Genomic DNA, 20,284 nt, shown 5'->3' on the forward strand with positions numbered 1-20,284 from the left:
ACTCGCAAGCGTTCATTGGAATATAAATAGCTGGGTACTGGGGAGTCACCCTTAGATTTCTCGTTTCAGCAGCCCAGGTAAGACTGTGCGGGTTTTCAGTCGTGTAAGCCACCCTAACACCCCACCCCTCAAAACCCACAAACTAACACTTTAGTTTCCCTCGACGTGTTTGTATGTAAACAAAGTGATAGCACATTTTCGACACTGTACCCATGTATAGGAAACCAACGGTTACAGGACTTGCAAATGAATTTTCCTCGTTCGTTAGTATAGAGTATAAACATAATTTAGTCTGCTACACTCGTAACCCGTGGCTATACAAGTTACCATAAAACGGTTTTAATATTGCATACATATGAACATATCGTAACCAGTGACTTTGACATTTGTTCAAGTTATTTTATAACGGTTTTAATATTTGTGTGTTGGCAGACAGCTAGAAATGTTATTGTTCCAGAGAGGTTCTATTTCAACACCCAATGAAGCGGTGCTATATTTTACTATGTTTTTTTTAAAGTAATACAGTTTTTAAAATTAAAAATAGACTATTAAAACTTATAATATAATTTCAACCCCAAGTTAACGCCAGTGTAGCTAAAGTACACCACTGATTTTGTTCAAGTACAAAGACATCGTAAACCAAGAATTACAATCTTATGTTATTTATCAACAAAGATTCGAGTGTAATTCCTGTAGTCCAATTTAAGTGGGGAAAAACTAAGCGCGTGTACGATTAGTTTGAACATCTAGGAAGATTGTTGCGACAAATAGGCGTTTCTGCATACATTACTGAATTCCAATGATTGTTTGTGATTCAGTGATTTTTTCCCTTTTTTTTTTTTTTTTTTTTTCTATGACCTGATGATGGATGTAGTACAATTACTGGTTTTAATCTATATATATATATATATATATATATATATATATATATATATATATATATATATATATATATATATATATATATATATTGTACTGACCTTCAACTTTAAGGCTTCAGTCTTCTCATTTCTACTTACTAACACTTCAGAATTGCAATACAAACCCTAGATTTGCAGATTTTCACTCCACATACTATCAGAATTCTTCCCAGTATCTTTTTTACTTACATTCCAGTCTCATATTTCTCTCACATTCCACTCTCACACTCACTTATCATTTGCTCTCACATTCCACTCTCACTTCACTTACAGTCCGGCTTTTCATGCTTCCACTCACATTCCACTCTCACACTTCACTTACAGTCGGCTTTCATGCTTCACTCACATTCCACTCTCATTCTTCACTCACATTCCAGTCCCATAATTCACTCCATTCTTCACTCACATTCCAGCCTCATACTTCAATCACATTCAACTTTCTAATTTCACTCACATTCGACTTTCATACTTCACTCTCATTCCAGTCCCATGCTTCACTCATATTCCAGTTTCATACTTCACTCACATTCTAATCCCATATTTCACTCACATTCCAGTCCCATACTTCATTCACATGCTAATTCCATACTTCACTCGCCTTCCAATCCCATATCTCACTCACATTCCAATCCCATACTTCACTCACATTCCAATCCCATATATATCTCACTCACATTCCAATCCCATACTTCACTCACATTCCAGTCCCATACTTCACTCACATTTCACTTAAATCCATAACTCACAATTCACTTTCATCTTTTATCATTCATAAGGAATAACTGAATCTACTTTCCCATAATATATTACTGTTTTCACTTAACTGGAAATTTTTCTTCTCTTTCAAACTTATTATGGGGCTTATGCTAACTTCTTTTCTGTATTCTACCTTATCTGTTATACCTACACCCTAACATCTTAACAAATCGGTCACCTCCATTTCTCTATGGAGATCTAAGCAATTATTTTTGAAAATAATAAGTTTTGAGAAACAGCAAAAGAAAAATATTCTTGCTCATTTTGTAATAACTATGAAACTATGACAGTTACAAAGCTGATTTTTGCACTAAAACTATTTCTTCCTATGAGAAACATGCCCAAATAAATAGAAATGTGCTCTCTTGATTTATGTTACCTAAAATTTGCATATATTTATATTTATATATAAACATACACTCACAGTGGAACCTTGGTTTTCGTACATATTCCGTTCCAGAACCTCCCACGAAATCCGAAACAATAATTCCCATATTTAATCATGTAAATACAATTAATGCATTCCAGACCAGCAAAAATATTTAAAAAAAAAATACATTTTATAAGGAATAAACACAGTTTTACATACAGAAAACAATGAGAAATAAATATACATCACTCTCCCTTTATGGAAAACACCTGTCAGCTATGGAGAGGGAGGAGGAGAGGTTATTGTTTGGAAGAGGACTCTCCCTCCAGAAGGGCTTCAGGAATGAAGGACCTGTCTTGGGTTACGTCTCTTCGTTTATTACTAGCACTATCAGAGGTTACTTCCCCTATTTGTTTTTTTCTGGCACTAAGACCAGCTTGAGAGTTACTGGACCTCTGTCGCTCAACAAAACTGTCCAGAGACATTTGTTTCTGGCGCTTCTTTAAAATTTGCTAAAAGTAAAATGGCATTGTCATTAAACATGTTGGAGACATGGATTACAACTTCTTTGTTGGGATGATAATTCTCCACAAAATGTTTTACATCACTCCACTTTTCAAATATGTCCTTAATCTCTGAAAAAGGCACTTTTTCTCCCAGTCACATTAAACATTTTTGTCACAAATTCAGAGAAGTACACATACCAATTCACAACATAAAACTTTTAAGCCATGATGTAGATCCCCTATTCACAAAAGTACCAGTACATGACGTTCTAAAGTTTTTGAGTGAAAAATTAGCCCCCTATTCATTGGTGCTTGACAAATTAATAAAGTTAGTTGAATTATGTGTATCTAATAATGTATTTTCATTCAGGGAGTCATTATGTAAAAAAAAATTCGGGTGTTGTATAAATTTTTTTAGCCAATTTATATATGGGATACTTTGAAACTGTAGTAATAAATGCAATAAAACCCAAATACATGCTGTGGATGAGATATGTAGATGATATTCTAACATTTTGGGATAAGAGATGGGGCAATTTCAATGAATTCCTTTCAATATTAAACGCATTAGTGCCCAGCATCATTTAAAGTTGAATGGGAAACAGAAAACAAAATTCCTTTTCTTGATGTTTTAAATTAGACACACGACAGAATACAAATTTGCCATATACAGAAAACCAACATTCTCACTTTCATACATTCACTACATTAGCTATCATGACATTCCTATGAAGATAGGTGTAGCCAGCAACTTATTCTTAAGAACCTTATGAATTTGTTCCCCAGATTTCCTGGAAAACGAATTTGAACTAATTCGTAAGCAGCTTTCGTCTTTAAGGTATCCTGACCATATAATTGGGAAAGCGATTCATAAAGCAAAAGTAATTTTCTACTGACCTCCTGAAGACAAGACCGGAAAGACACCTAAAAAGGTGACCCAGACTCTCGGAAAATCTAATCCTTTTGCTTTGACCTACCCAAATACCTGAGCCAAATCCCTGATTAACGTCCACCAAAAGACAAGCCCCAGGGGCTCATGAGTATATGAAATCTAATGGCTAGACTGTGACCAATCTTACATCGATTTTACAGGAAAATCACATCCCCAGAGATTAGGAAAACATAAACGGTCAGTTAGGTATGGACAACAGAGCTCATCTATTTTTAACCATGTAAATAAACAACCAGAGAATAAACTTTAATTTGTCACATATAGTTTATAGCAGCAACTGTCGATACAAAAGCCAGATGATAGAGGCGGCCTTGATTGAACAAAGACAGCTAATGAACATCTCAAAGGGCGCCTGGGATTCAGATGTCATAGATAAAATCTTCATTCATCCAATGCTTAAGAGGATTAAAGAGGAATTATCAGTGGGAGTGACCTAAAAACTGCTTACCTGTGGATGGATCTCTTGGCATAAATACTGCCTTTTCTGTAACATTTCTCATTCATTACCTACCTGAAATATAGCAGTACTTTTTTTCTATGTTTTCATCATATATATATATATATATATATATATATATTATATATATATATATATATATATATATATATATATATATATATATATATAGTATATACATGTGTGTGTGTATGAATATACGTGTATATATATATATATATATATATATATATATATATATATATGTACTATGTATGTAGTATATATATATATATATATATATATATATATATATATATACATATGTATGTATATATATACATATATATATGTGTATATATATATACATACTATGTATATATATATATATATATATATACATACATACATATGTACATATATATATATATATATATATATATATATATATATATATATATATATATATATATATGTACATATGTATGTATATATATAATATATATATATATATATATATCAATAGAGGGATCCACAGTAATATCCTTGTTTATCTATATAATATATTTTATACAAAGCTTAGTGATCAAGTCCACAGTAGGATGGACGAAAGCTTTAAGCTTTGTATATATATATTATAGATAAACAAGGATATTACTGTGGATCCCTCTATTGATTTATTAGAAGCACGATACAGTGTTTTTATTTTGCATATATATATATATATATACACACACATATATATATATATAAATATATATATACTATATATATATATATATATATATATATATATATATATATATATATATATATATATATTATATATACATCATAATCATCATCACCATCAGCCATTTCTAGTCCACTTAAGGACAAAGCCCTCAGATATGTTCTTCCACTCTCTTCTGTTTATGGTCTTTCTATGCCATTCTATATAATATATATATATATATATATATATATATATATATATATATATATATATATATATATATAATTCATTAGTGCAAAGTTTTTTATAACAAAAATTAATTAATATATCCTATTAATATAAAGTTTTCTTCATAGCCTATGAAAAATAAGTGTTATATTCTCTGTGCAAAGTTTTTTTTCATGAAATTTACAACATTTTCTCCCTAAGCTACAAAAAATAGTATATTCTCTGGGCAAAGCTTATGTTCATATGAAATTTATAATGTTTTTTTTCATAACCTATAAATAATAGTATATGCTCTGAGCAAAGCTTTTTTTTATTCATAATGTTTTCTCCATAACCTGTAAAAATATATGCTTTGTGTAAAGCTTTTTTTTAAATAATATTTTCTCCATAACTCATAAATAATAGCATATGGTCTGTGCAAAGCTGTTTTTTCTAATTTATAATGTTTTCTTCATAACCTATAAAAAAAGTATACGCTCTGTGCAAAGCTTTTTTTTATTTATAACGTTTTCTTCATAACCTATAAAAAATATTATGTGGTCTGAGCAAAGCTTTGTTTTTTATTTATAATGTTTTCTCTATAACCTATAAAAAATAAGTATTATATTCTCTGTGCAAAACTTTTTTTTTCTTAAAATTTATGTTTTCTTCATAACCTATAAAAATTAGGTATTAGCCTATATTTTCTGTGCAAAGTTTTTTTTTTATTATAATGTTTTCTCCATAACCTATGAAAATAGTAGTATAAGCTCTGTGCAAAGTTTTTTTTTTTTCAAATTTATAATGTTTTCTCCATAACCTATAAAAAATAAGTATTATATTCTCTCTGCAAAACTTTTTTTTTAATAATTTTTTTTCATAACCTATAAAAAACAGTAGCCTATATGGTACATATTAAAAAAAAGTAAACTCTATGCTATCAGGGCGAAATTTTTTTTCTTATAAATTATTTAAAATAAATGCTCTAATGAGATTAGGATGGTAAGGTCTGGCTACTAAGGTCAAGAAATGGTATTCTAGGATAGCTTTGTTTCCCTCGTTCTACACTCTCCCAGAATTTTTTTTTTATAACTTCTATAAAAATATAAAGTTTTCTTCATAACCTATACTACTATAGTACGCTACCACTGCACATATTTTCCCTTCAAATATTGGAGAAGCAAATAAACAAATAACAAACAACCGCGAGGATAAAGTAAACTAAAGTAAACAAATGCGCTGAACACCAAAACTACAAAAGTCAGAGTCAAGAGACAACTCACTGCAATAAAATCAAGCTTGCTGGCCTCATATAATTATTATCATTATTACGAAAATGCTTAATGGTTAACTAAATAGAATATCACTAATTACATATTGGAATATCTCTAATTTATTATTTAATAACTAATATGGGAAACCAAATGCCTTACCTACGTACATCTGGGAGTTCCGGCATCTTACCCTCCCAGGGGAAGTGCTTCCTTTATATGGGTCCCTCATTTCTAACCCTCTTAGGACATAATCGTTGACATTTCGCCCTCATAAGGATGGCATACTTTAAACCCAGGGACAGGGTTCTGTTAGGAACTGTTACCTACGCTTATATAATTTTATATGTCTGAAAATACGCATTAAAAATATGTCAAGATCTACGAAATATTATATGTTTACTAGTTGGCAAGGTACATCTGCGATAAGCCAATGAAGAGTTCAAGATATCGATATACATAGATATATGTGTACTCTAAGTTTGATATTTTCCTTAAAGAACGAACTAGCTCTTATCGTAGAAAAATGGATAGTTTTAGTAGGAAACTAAAGGAAATTTCCCACTTTCTACTATCCCACAATGTCTGTCTGTCTTCTTCCTGTTTCTCACCGTTATCCCTACATTAAAGGGTCGTTTGCCCTTCTCATTTCGTCATATTCCAATCTCTCTCAAGCAGACGATTGAGGATGGATGACGAGGAGAGAGTGAAGAGGGCTTGGGAGGGAGGAATCCCTGTTGGAGGAAGATGATCGAGAGGGAGACAGAGAATGAGATACCGAGATGAAGTGAAGGAAGATATTATGAAGAGAAGAGGTTTGGTAGAGGATGGTGCCGTTGATAGAAGGCAGTGGAGGAGGAGAAGGCGCATCAGAGGCGACCGACGCCTTAATGTAAGGATAACGGTGGGAAAGAAGAAGACGAAGACAGACATTGTGGGGCAATTAAATTTTGTCACTCAAGGTCGATCACAGGGCAATATCAGTATCGCATGGATATATCCAGATACATACATACATATTTACTCTGATCATTTTTTTGAGAGAATGGGTAAGTTTTTTTTATTTTATTTTTTTTTTTTTTTATCGTAGATGATGTGTATTTTAGTTGGAAAGTAAAGTAGTAACTACAAATATTTCTTACTTCCACCCAAACAGTCATACAGAGTTTTTGCGAAAAATTTTCGCTTAGTGCCGCTCACAGGCCGGTAAATGCGGTGAAAACACACACACACACACACACGCACACACACACACACACACACACACACACACATATATATTATATATATATATATATATATATATATATATATATATATATATATATATATATACATAAACTTTTAGCTATGAATTATATTTCAGGACAATAGTTTTTTTTTTTTTTTTTAAGTTGCTCCAAATTAAGTTTCTCTTCTGCTAGCACGGATTTGTGCTACTATCAATTTATAATAAGCAGCAAAATATCTATTTGCAGGATATCATTGGAACATGAAAGCTTTATATAGGCGATAATCTTGATCTCTTTAACTAATTTTTTTAACCCTACTGTGTTTCTTCTGTTGCACACACTTGAAAAGCGTTGCAACAGCATGTGGTATATGTAACCAAGAAGCATTTAAGTATACTACAGGTCTTAATTTTTGAAATACAAATTTATTGACACCTCAAAAGATCGACAGAGTTGCTTCTAATTAAATAAAAAATTTACTTTTTGCCATTTTTCAGAAACTGTGAAATTCAACAGCGAATTAATAAGTATTTTGCCGTGATAAGATATTCTGTAAACGTCGTCTTTACCTTTCTTGATTTAATTCTGCAACAATTTCACTAACAACTGCTTTTCTTGCGTAAGGTGGTCAGTAACAGTACACACCGACCTTTTTGGAGGATCACTATACTCTGTTTTTTTCCATCTGTCCACCAGCCTGTGGTGATTGCGTATGGCAACACTGCGTCCCGGGCTTTAGATAATTACGCTATGTTAGGTTTTATGTAAATAAAAGGATATCTTGGTGTACATTTGCAACTGAAAGTGTTTTGAGAATTTACTGTATGCGAATTACACCGTTAATATTCGAAATAGGATATTGTTATTATTGTTGAATGTAAGCCGAATGTAACTATCTAAAGCCAGGGACGCAGTATTGCCATACGCAATCACCACAGGCTGGTGGACAGATGAAAAAAAAAAACGAGTATAATTATAGACCCAGGTTACTCTGCATCATTTGCAAGGACGTGTACGAAAATTACTTGGCAAGAAGCTATATATCCTCAGCTGACCCGAGAAAAAAAAAAAAAAAAAAAAAAAAAAAAAAAAAAAAAAAGAGCAGGAAGAAAGGGAACAAGTAAAAGACGGTTTTCTATACAGCGTTTAAAGCTGCATGAAGCTCTCAGCTGCGGCTCATAAAATGTTCAGCCTATAACGATGCTAGACGCACGATCTTGGCTAAGTTTAACATCTTACAAAATAAAAACTTTTGATGCTAGAGGGCTGCAATGGGTTACGTTTGATGCTTGGAGGGTGGATGGTCAACACACCTAATTGAAGCCCTCTAGCCTTAGAAGTAATTGAGGTGTGAGGACGGACAGAATAAAGCGAGGACGGACGGACAAACAAAGCCGGCGCCATAGTTTTCTTTTACATAAAGCTATAATCGACCCACTTTTCATTTTCAGAAAGAGAATCAACCATGAGGCCGTTACATCTTGTGCTGGTACTGACATTTGCGTCGGTGATGTGTTCTGCAAATGCTGTGCAGAAGCAACCACTCCACGAAGTAAGCAATGTAGCCTATCGTTAATACATTCTATGTTTTCCTTGAGCTCTCACTCCAACAAAACCAACAAAAACAATCACTTACTGCGGTAGTTACCAACAGATTTACTCAAGGTGTTACTCGAAATCCCGGTAAAAAAAAAAAAAAAAAAAGGTCACATTATTCTCTCCTAGACAGTTGAATTGAATATACTAGTATTTAGGCCAAAGGCCAAGCACTGGGACCTGTGGGGTCATTCAGCGCTGAAAAGGAAATTGAGAGTAAAAGGTTTGAAAGGTGTACCAGGAGGAAAACCTTAAAGCAGCTGCACTGCTGATCAATTGTCAGAAGAGGGCAGAAAGTATAAGATGGAAGATGGAGCATATGAACGGAGGTACAGTAAGTAAAAGAAATGAAAGGGGTTTGCAGCTAGGGGTCCGAAGGCACACTGCGAAGAACCTTAAGTAATGCCTACAGTGCACCACATGAGGTGCACTGATGGCGCTATACCCCCCCACGGGGCTTCCATAGACAGTAGCCCCCATAAGGTTTCCAACCCGGTGTGTATCCACCTTGGCGGCGTGTTCAGTACAAGTACGTTGGGAATTACCATAAAAACGTAAACAAAAGACTGTCAGTATCATAAAGATAACGACCCCCCAATAATATTAGTCATAGTTAACGACACCCGAAAAGCTAGGAAAGATCCACAATATTTTCTGTTTTACTACGTAAATTGCTTCAGTTGCCACCATAAATTGATGCCACTTTTTTTCTAGCCAAAATTGTGATTTTTCTTTTTTATGTGCACTTTCTTCCTGTGACTTTTTTCCTTGCCAAAATTGTGACTTTTTTTTTTTTCCTTGTGTCTGTATTATTACCGGCCACCATTGGATCCTATTTTGAGATATTAGCTGGCCTCCTGAATTTAGACAAATTCATACAAAAATGGTGCCAGAACTGCCCCATTAAACTGGGCAGTACTTTTACCTAAAAATATGAGCGCCAGGATTTCCTGAACTACTGAATGGTTCCTCGTTCGTAACTGGTCTAAAAGTAGCATTTCTTCGGTCAGACTGAAAATCCTAATGTTACCTACTGTTGTATTGTTCTCTCTCTCTCTCTCTCTCTCTCTCTCATGTGAGCGAGAAAGTATATTTTTAACTTGTGAACGAAAGACTTTAGGGAGGAAAATATGACACTTCGAACCATATAATAAGAAAAGGAGTGGTAAAATGGACGCTATAGAAGAATCCACGATGAGAGAGAAAATGGCGACCTCGGAAGGATGCAGATATTGTCCATTTCTTTAACCTGTGTCTGTTCGCTATTTCACAGGTTCAAGCCAGCAATACCGAAGTCCTTCGCATGGCCCAGACAAACCTCCTAGAGGAGATCAAACAGCTGAAGAAAGAAAACAGGGATCTCGTAGCAGACAACTCGGCTCTGAAGTCGTATCAGAAAGAACAGTAAGTAAAATAAAAAAAAAAAAAAAACAAATTCTTCAGGTATTCTCTGACCTAGAGTAATCACTAAAGCTTCGAGCCACACTATATGCTCTCTTTCAAGCGAAGTGCGTATAGGAATACAACAAAAAAGCTAATAGTAATAATAATATTAAGTCCCCCAACGACATGAAGGTCACCTAAACCAGATCAAACTGGCCAGGGCGTTCGGTAATTTTCGTCCGAAAACACCAAAGAATTGCAAATGTAAGATTATGTTAGGAACCGTGAAATATTGAATAAATTGTAGCTAAAGTCATGTTGTTGGAAGACCCAGTGGCCACTTTCTTTAGGTCGTCGAAAGTCACTTTTGTTTTTCTTTCTCGTAACTACCTTTGTCGACTTTCTTCGGTGCACCTCTATACAAATTTCGTCAGAACAGGAGCTTTTAGAGAGGCTCGAAACGAGTACTCTCTCTAGATTATAGGGTGTCTCAAGATCGGGGTATATTTGCACTTTTCTACTTGTATAGTGTGTAATTCACCCATATAACAGTACCAGAGGGGTAAAAAATTAGAAAATGAGAAGGAAATTTTATATATATATTATATATATATATATATATACATACATATATATATAATATATATATATATATATATATATATATATATATATATATATATATATATATATATATATGTGTGTGTGTCAGTGTTATTGTATTGTCACTAATCCAAAAAATTAATTTCTTTAAATATTAAGCCACAAATACCCTTTGCATCAAGTCCTAGAGAATAATTAACGCCAAAAGAATATGACACTTGATAAGCGCATTTGTCCCGGCAAGAACTCGAATCTGTGCGCTTATGACTTATTATTTCATCTGGGAATAAGTCATTCCCAAGAAAAGTTAATTCAATACACACATGAGAGCAAATTTTTCCAATCCTATCGACTTCCCCGTTCGGTGCAATGTAGGCATTCCTTAAGTTTCTTTGCAGCGTGTCTTCGGCTCCTAGCTACAACCCCCTTTCGTCTCCTTTTAATGTATACCTCCTTTCATATTCTCTTTCTTACATCTCACTTTCCACCCTCTCCTAACAGTTGATTCATAGTGTAAGTGCTTTGAGGCCTTCCTCCTGTTACACCTTCCAAACCTTTTCCTGTCAGTTTCCGTTGCAGCACTGAATGAACTCATACCTTTGCAGGACAGCTGCCGTCGAGAGATCAGTCAGACGGATGAATTTGAGCGACGCCAGGTAAGTAAGAGTTGAGAACAGCAGTTGAAATGATTGAACTCTAGAGGAGAAATGTTGGATGGAAACTGACTGAACAAATGAGGTGAATGAATGCGGAATATTGGGGGAAAGAATTGAACAGGAAACGAGTAGTGCCTCAAATCTGACTGTAATGGGCGTAATGTCTGTCCGTCCGTCTGTCATTCAATCACGGCCAAACGGCTGGTCCGATGGCCATGAAACTTGGTGAGATTATAGTGGAGACCCCTAAGATTGTTTGTAATGGGGGTTTCATCCTACCTCCCCGCCCCCCCACCCGACCCCTCCGAAGGGGGTGGGTGTGAGAAGAGATTCCCTGATATGGAGCAGTTTCTGTGCGTGAAACGGGGCAGGTTATGCCCGTAGACTTAGTTTATTTAAGAATTTTCATACATAATTTCTGTACGTATACATATGTTTGCTAGTTACAAGAATGAACGCAAATGTAAACTTGAACTTGGTATAAAATCAGGGGAAAATTATTTAGTATAAATACAGTACATTTAGAATGAATAAAGAAGAAAATTCAAAAATTTTAAGATTACTATTCCTAACCAAAAGGAGCTTGTAATACAATTTACTTAGTTTTACCAGGTTGTTCTTGGTAACTATAGATACAAAATAAGTTCACATGGCAAATAATGGAAGACTTGTTACAATCTTTAACTGAGAGAGAGAGAGAGAGAGAGAGAGAGAGACGAGAGAGAGAGAGAGAGAGAGAGAGAGAAATACAAATATGATTTATTCTCTAGAATTAGCATGTGATATATATATATATATATATATATATATATATATATATATATATAAAGGTATTAGTCACGAAGGAAATGAAGGAAAAATAAACAACGGAGTTTCTACAAGATCTTTCGACTCAACATCCTTTACTCAGCAGACAAACTCTGCTGAGTAAAGGACGTCGAGTCGAAAGATCTTGCAGAAACTCCGTTGTTTATTTTTCCTTCGTGGCTTATACCTTTATTTATGGATTTATCACGTTCCAAACTTTCGTGATTCGGTTATATTATAATATACTATTTATATATATATATATTAATACAATATATATATATATATATATATATAGATATTTATATATATATATATATATATATATAATATATATATATATATATATATATATATATATAGATATATATATATACAGAGAGAGAGAGGGAAGAAGTGATCAATTGTCCAGCAAAAACAAAAACAAAAATATATTTTTTTTCATTTACTACACAGGCCAGCTGACTGCGCCGATTTACTGATGCTAGGAGTGAGGCAGAGCGGCGAATACAACGTCTACCCATTTTCGTTAGTATGCTACTTGACATAATTGCCTGAATATCATAAGGGATTTTAAGACTAAAATACGACTAACATCTGACTGAAGGAAACAGGATATATTAACGTACTCGGCCTTTGGTCTCAACTCTGTATTTCATTCCATTCCTACGTCCCGTTAAGGGATCTAAGGTTGCTAACTTACATAAGTCCTGTTTAGGGATCAAGGGTTGCTAACTTACCATTCCGGTTTAGGACCTACCTATACCTTTTTTCACTTTCAGCTAAGCTGACAATAATTTGTACCTGTCCAGAAATATTGAGACTTAGTCTTTTTCATTATTTTTATAACACTGTATCGAGAGTCGAGACATTACTCAGCCATTTGGAAAGACATTTATCACTAGATTCATTACTCTACTTGAATTAAGGACTAGCACTGTCAAAATACCGGAAGTCATATAGTTCTAAGTGCTTTCATACCTCATATATGATGATAATTATCTGATATAAACCTAAAATACACGTGGAATGCCAAATGCAGCAACAGCGACTGAGCACTGAGCATCAGCTACTGCTGCTGAAAAATTACACCATCAGAAGCCTGTACGAGTCATTTTGAAACGTAAGTGTGGGTGGCGCTTGTTACACTTCATTCACTCAGAACAGTTTCAGCACTGTAATCCGAAAGTGTGGTCCAATATATGACAGCTGCGGGTGCGAGCCTCCCATCAAAGTGTTCTGCGACATGGTGACCGACGGCGGGGGATGGACGGTGATCATGACCAGAAGGAAACAGAAGACCCAACTCGACTTCAACCGGACCTGGGACGAATACAAGTTTGGCTTTGGAGGAGTTTCAGAACAATGGCTTGGTAGGATGCTCGAAGTATTAATTCCTCCCTCTTCCCTAATGCATCATGTACAAAGCTTGCTACATATTGAGTTCTCCTCTCTCAGTCAAAGCTCCCTCGTATCTCTCTCTCTAGATATCCCTCCCCTAACCCTCTGTCGTTGTGGGGGGGGGGGGGGATTTCCTTTCTCACATTAATTGGTTCTTATCTTACACTTTTAAAAATTGGCCAGTCTCTGTCTTCTAGACATAATCATCAAAATAATGAAAATATGCTTTTAACGTACACCTCAGCATCTTCTTTTCTGTCCTTTCTCAAGAGACCCCCTTAACCGTTAGTTCTTCCCAAAGCCCATATCTCCGTTCAGTAGTCAAGATTGACCTCATATCTATTACGGAAGACTCCATTCCGACACTTGTCTCCTTTGCAGGAGGCTTTCACCGTTTTCCTGACAGCTTCTACAGTAACTGTTGTTATAATGCCTCCCATGTCCTTGTCCCAAGATACTGAAGCTGGCTCGTATCTCAATTCTTTCTTGTTTTACTGTAACCTGTTCTAGGGCAGATTTTGCGATTTCATTTTCTCGTTACAAATAAAATCAAAACAAACAATTGTCTGCGTAAGGTTGCAGAGGTAACTGTCATTTATTGTAACGTAATCATATTTTATTTCAACCAAGCATTAATCATTTGGTCTCTAAGTTACAGTGGACTCTTAGGTACCAAAAAGATCAGGGTAAGTCCAGAAAGATCTAGAAAAGGACGCTAAAACTTTATACAGAACGGCAGTTAAAAATTAAAGCGCTTAAGCAGAGAAGAAAAGTACAGTACAGTATTTACGAGAAGGCCATTCTTTTAAATAGGTGCTTCGATTATAAGAAGGAATAAGGATTTATGCAACAATCTACTACACAAAAATTCAGCAAACTTGAGTTAGTAAAGAAATCACACGATAATAGTTAACAAAGATTCATCAAGACTTGCAAGTTTACCAGAAAAAAAAAGAAACGAAAATAAAATTACATTACAAGAATTGAAATGTAAATTGATATATGGATTCATGTTTAATATTTCACAGGTCTCGAAAACATGCACAAGTTGACATATAGTCGAACCTATTCCCTCCGCATGGACATTGACACAGTGGACGGAGACTCTAAGTTCCTTGTTTACCAAACTTTTCAAGTGGAAAATGAAGAAAACAGGTACCACATGTGATGATATCTGCTTTTACAGTCCTTTTAATAAGTAAATTAATTTGTCATCGCGCTGTTACAAGGTTTTTTAAAATCTGATTCTTCAGACAGCCCGATCTTTTTCAGGGACCTGCGTTTGTTTTCAGAAATTGAGGATACTCTGTAATAATTACTACTTCAATAAATCCATCTGTCCTTGTAAAACAAAAGTTTCTCTGCTGCTGACAGGTACAGGCTCAACCTCGATGTCAGGTCACAAGATAGTACAAATGAGTTTGACTGCTTGTATCATAACAGAAAGCGTGACTTCACCACTTACGACAAGGATTTTGACAGCAACAAGAGTAAGGCCTCCACAAAAGCTTCTTGTATCCTAAATGATGTATCTGTAGTACTATAATGTCAAGACAAGTTTGTAGAAAATAAACTTAAGCCTTAAAAATAAAATAGCTCAGCATACGAAATATTAAACCATAATACCAACTGGTTCTTTTCAGGTGTCAACTGTGCCACTGTGGGTGGCGGTGGTGGTTTCTGGTACTATGACTGCAGAACAAGTTTCCCTCCAACAGGTGTCTACACTGACCGCATGAAGCTGAGTTGCTATTCTGATAAACCCTACGAAGTGGTTCGTTTACAAATGAAGATTCGTCCAAGTGTATGCCATGCTACCTCCAAGAAGATCAACATTTTTAATACTGCTTGTACCACCTGCGATACTATAATAGCAGTCTGATCTGAATGGAGGGAGGTTTAATAGAAGAGTGGTTAATTGTTTGCAGTAGATTATTAAAATAAACCAACCAGCTTCGGTTACTAGGCTCATTGAACTTCACACTGATTGTTCATGGCACTTAAGGCTATTGAAATTTGAGGTGTTTTGGTATCAACACTGCACCCAGAAAAGGATTTCACAGCAGGTTTTGGATAATTGATAGTGCTTATTCCACCTAAAACTCAACTGTGCACCAATAATTCAGAATAAAATTAATATGAACTCTGAACTGCTCTCAAACCTTCAAAGATGCTGACTCAATCCTGACTAATTACTATAATAATATTAAATAATTCTCAACACTGGCATTATATAATATACCTAAACCTTGTGTAAAATGTCACAGGATGGGTTGGTGTGTGGTGCAACATTCCTGAAAACTTGTTGAATCATGTTCAAAAGCCTGTATCGCGTCCATTTGATACTAATTTCATTTTGAACTAACTCTATCACTTATTCATCCGTTTTTTTATAACATGCTCAATAAAATGCAGTTTATTTTTAGTTAGAATTGTTGTTAAATGCTAATTTAAAAAAATAAGCTAGGGCAAGAAATTTATGGTTCTAACCATACTTTCTGCAAAATTACAAAAGACATTCATACCATCTGTATGGCCACAAGACAAAACTTACCTTATAATGCAATAACTATTGTAATGCCGACCTTGGGCCAATATCGAAGGGAGAGCTAATCTTAAATGGCAAAAAATGAATTTCCAGCCAACTCTCTATCCCCATGAGAACGTCCTTTTGATCCCATCCTTGGAGAATAACAGTAGGTTTTACGGAACTTTTGGTGGGAACAGACTCAACTCGCCCCAAACTATTTACTAAGCAGTCTTCATAGGTCACAATATTTAACAGAGGGAGCATCATTAGTAAAGAAAATATCATACTTGGCTACTGTGAAATAAGTTAAACAAGATTGGTGCAAGTATACATTTCCATGTTCATGTAAAGGTGCGTCCACACGGTCGAACATTGTCCGACGGACAAACATTGTTACCATGTCATAGGCAAAGCAGGATGATGTCGTAAGCGTTGAAACGATGGAAGTAGATCTGGCAACAAGCAGTGGTACCAGATGAGGTTGTATACCAGTGTTTTTACTCTGCTCACAAGGCAAAGCCAGGCAGACAATTGTTAATTGGTAACAATGTTTATCTGTTGGACATTGTTCGACCGTGCAGACGCACCTTAATAGGTTATATAAAAAAAAAATTAAGGCTATGTACTCTCCATTACATATGCTGGCCTTCACTAAATTTACATGAAAAAAACAAGTTCTCTGATGTAAGAAATATTTATTTTCTATTATCTTATACGAGAAGCAGTGCCTTCAATGTGTTATGGCCGTTGACTCTACTATCTCATCAAAAGCTTTAGTAAGATATAGATAAATGCAACGTTCGGTGGGACATACCTCTCATGAAAACATTCTTTCATGCCTTCAAATCTGGGGGTTTAAGTATACACATTTTTAAAAGTTATACTGTTCTAAAAGTAATATTACATTTCGGAAGTGATTGCACACCTGCATAAGTTTTTACAGATGTAGATGAGAAATCACTTTTGATGTTTAAGGTGATTTAAACAGTTGGAAAGAGGATTTTACAAACTCTAGATTGTACTATTGTACAGAAACTAATAAGTGCCAGAAATAATCACAGCAGCTAAGTTCCTCGTTATTACAGTGAATACTGTAGTAATTTAGCAAACCCTCATCAAGAGTGCAAGACCCTAGAACCCAGCATACAAAGCTATAAATGACTGCTTGTCGACGGCCTTTGACAGGAAACCCCTGCTGCCTCACTGCCAGTTAACCTATAAATATGGATTGCATGTTGAATATAGGTTCGATGTTTATCACTTGATTTCTGCAGCAGTAATTCTGTTCACCCTGTTACGATGTTCGCTGCCCTTAATGAATTTCTATTATACCCTCATACATTATTATCCTCCGGTACATTTCAACTGGGTATCAGGGAAATACAGCAAAAAAGCAAACATTTTAATTACAAATGCAATACATTGCACATTTACACATGCTGTCAGTATCCACCTTCCATAATTTTGCACATAAGCATATCTTCATGTACACATATAAGTATGGTATGCGCTATATAAAATAGATGCTATCTATTATGTACAAGAAAAATATCCTAACAGCGATGAAACTACTAATGCTAAAGCTTCTTGGCTACTGTGGTACAATACATTCACCTATTTGTCATATCACACGAGAACAATCACATTCATTGCTCTATATAAATATGTTGTATATACATTTTTTCTCAACATTAAAAAGTCTCCCCTAAAAGATGATGATACGAGAAAGAAAACCCAACACAAAAGTCACTACCACTGCCACATTAACTATTCCATTCGCCTACACAGAAGGCTCATTTGCAGTGAATCAACTCAAATACACACTGGGGCATTCATCTGTCTTATACCCACTTCTGTTCTTCTTAAGATGTTCAGACTCTTTATTTCTAGTTTCTCATCCATTCCATCCATCTAGCAATTTCTAGGTATTTTTCTTTTTCTCCAAACTCTTAAGTAACCTGTCATACCCCATTCTTTCCATGTGACTGGACTATATCAAAACAATGTAAACCATCCTTTCACTGATGCTAACCTGTTTACTACTTCTGCCCATCACCGCCAATCTCACAGTTTCAATTCTTATGCTATTTGCAGTATACTATAAATACAATAGTCTCAACTGCTTTCAAGTTTCTTCTTTGTTTTACATTCAACATCAACACTTTACTCCCATAAAGGAGGGTAGCTCAACAATCCCTGTATACATTATAACCTTGGCTTCCATACACACTGTCTCTCCCCCACACCCAGATACCTTCCCCACCTCATTAATTCTTTGAGTCTTTTCCCCCTCTTATTTTACTGCCTCTTCTCTCATTTTACTATCAACATTATATTTATTCTCAAACAGCTTTACTAATCAACGACTGCTTAATTCTTCTCCCATCCTTATTGACATTAAATGCTCTATTTTCTTGGTTCCCACTGACACTCGTGTCATATGTTTACGTTCACTCTCAACTTTTTCCTTTCGCAAACGCCTTCAATACATCCTGCAGTTTTTCTCTCTACCATCTCCAATCAGTACTGTATTATCTAGAAACATTAACCTTTCCACATTTCAACCACAACCCAATTTCTTACAAGTTCATACAAGTATTTTCACTGATTACTGATGTAATTATGATATCCACTATTTTAAGACAACATTCCTCCAAGTATCTTTACTCACAAAAGTATGAGAAAAAGACAGTTTTTTTAAATTCTACTCTATTTATATAATTATATTCAAACACAGCTGTGTGAGCCACACTGCTTTAAAATGGATTTTTAAATTGCAGCTGTATGAGCAAAACTTAAAAATAATGAAAAACGAAAAAAAAACTAATGTAATTGGTCAGGACAGATCACCACAAGATTCACTTTTTTCAGCTCTGGCCAGATGAGTTCTAAAGGTCTGTGATTAAATTTCCTTTACCTGGAAGGAAATTGTCGTCTTAAAGACACCACAAGTGCATCAGCATTCAATTAAAGCTGCCAGAAAGAAATGTTATGCCTAAGAAGCGTGCACACACACATACACACACATCACATATGCACACAGACACACACACACACACAAATATATATATTATTATATATATACTGGCAGTCCCCAGTTATTGGGGGGGGTTCCATTCTCGGTGGGATGCTGATATGCGAAACCACCATTAACCGAAAATTGGCGACTTATGGCACGTATGGCACCAAGTTTTGGTTAATGGAGCCTCTGTTAGGTATTTTATGGTGTCATAACTATGTCATCGGTCACCTTATTGGCGCTGATAACCGAAACTTGCCCCATTATGCCGCCATAAATTTTCTAGCGCCATAAAACCGGATCGCCATTAACAGAGTCTACCGATAACCGCAGACTGCCTGTATATATAGTACTATATATACATATATATATAGTGTGTGTGTGTTTACCCTAGATACTATATACAATTATTATCTAAAATAATATATATCTCTTCAATTACATATGTATATGTGTATATAGAAAACTTATCTCTCTATAACAAATGAAATTTACAGGCTATATGCCTTTTATAATTGAAAGGACTTAGTACTATAAAAATGGATCTTTATATAAATATAAATCACAAGAAAATCACTAAAATAAACTGTTCACGAGACATCACAATAAATATCTATATCTTCAACGAGACCAGGAGACACAGTCATGCAATGTCTTCTCTGAAGTGCATCTACCAAACTACAAATCTTCATTAAATATTTATGTATGTATGTATACTGTATTTTGTACACTGTACGTTCAGCATACCATATATGTTCATCACCACCGTCATCAGACTTTCTCTTTCACAAGGCTGGACATACAAATTATATACGGCAACTGGATACCTGTATGAAAATGCACAAACTGTATACAGAGTAGGCTCTCTTCTACATACATAATTAGAAATATATATGAATGCTCAAAAGGTCTCACCCTGTCAAG

The 20,284-nt window shown here is 34.9% G+C and overlaps 1 protein-coding gene across 1 annotated transcript; it reads left to right on the forward strand.

Moving 5' to 3' along the window:
- The first annotated feature begins 55 nt into the window (after positions 1–55).
- On the forward strand, positions 56–15,957 carry LOC135220520 (techylectin-5A-like). Its single transcript, XM_064257677.1, has 9 exons — positions 56–77; positions 8,817–8,917; positions 10,235–10,365; positions 11,553–11,603; positions 12,867–12,938; positions 13,620–13,783; positions 14,840–14,966; positions 15,186–15,301; positions 15,455–15,957. The coding sequence occupies exons 2-9, from the start codon at positions 8,831–8,833 to the stop codon at positions 15,691–15,693; spliced, it is 987 nt and encodes a 328-aa protein (XP_064113747.1). The 5' UTR covers positions 56–77; positions 8,817–8,830; the 3' UTR covers positions 15,694–15,957.
- The last annotated feature ends 4,327 nt before the right edge of the window (positions 15,958–20,284 follow it).

The sequence above is a fragment of the Macrobrachium nipponense genome, chromosome 2, assembly GCF_015104395.2.
Source record: "Macrobrachium nipponense isolate FS-2020 chromosome 2, ASM1510439v2, whole genome shotgun sequence".
NCBI classification, from domain to species: Eukaryota; Metazoa; Arthropoda; class Malacostraca; order Decapoda; family Palaemonidae; genus Macrobrachium; species Macrobrachium nipponense.

Coding starts and splice junctions, on each gene's coding strand:
- LOC135220520 (XM_064257677.1), top strand. CDS start 8,831: ATGAGGCCGTTACATCTTGTGCTGGTACTGACATTTGCGTCGGTGATG. Junction 8,918..10,234: donor AGAAGCAACCACTCCACGAA/GTAAGCAATGTA, acceptor GCTATTTCACAG/GTTCAAGCCAGCAATACCGA. Junction 11,604..12,866: donor ATGAATTTGAGCGACGCCAG/GTAAGTAAGAGT, acceptor TTTACTACACAG/GCCAGCTGACTGCGCCGATT.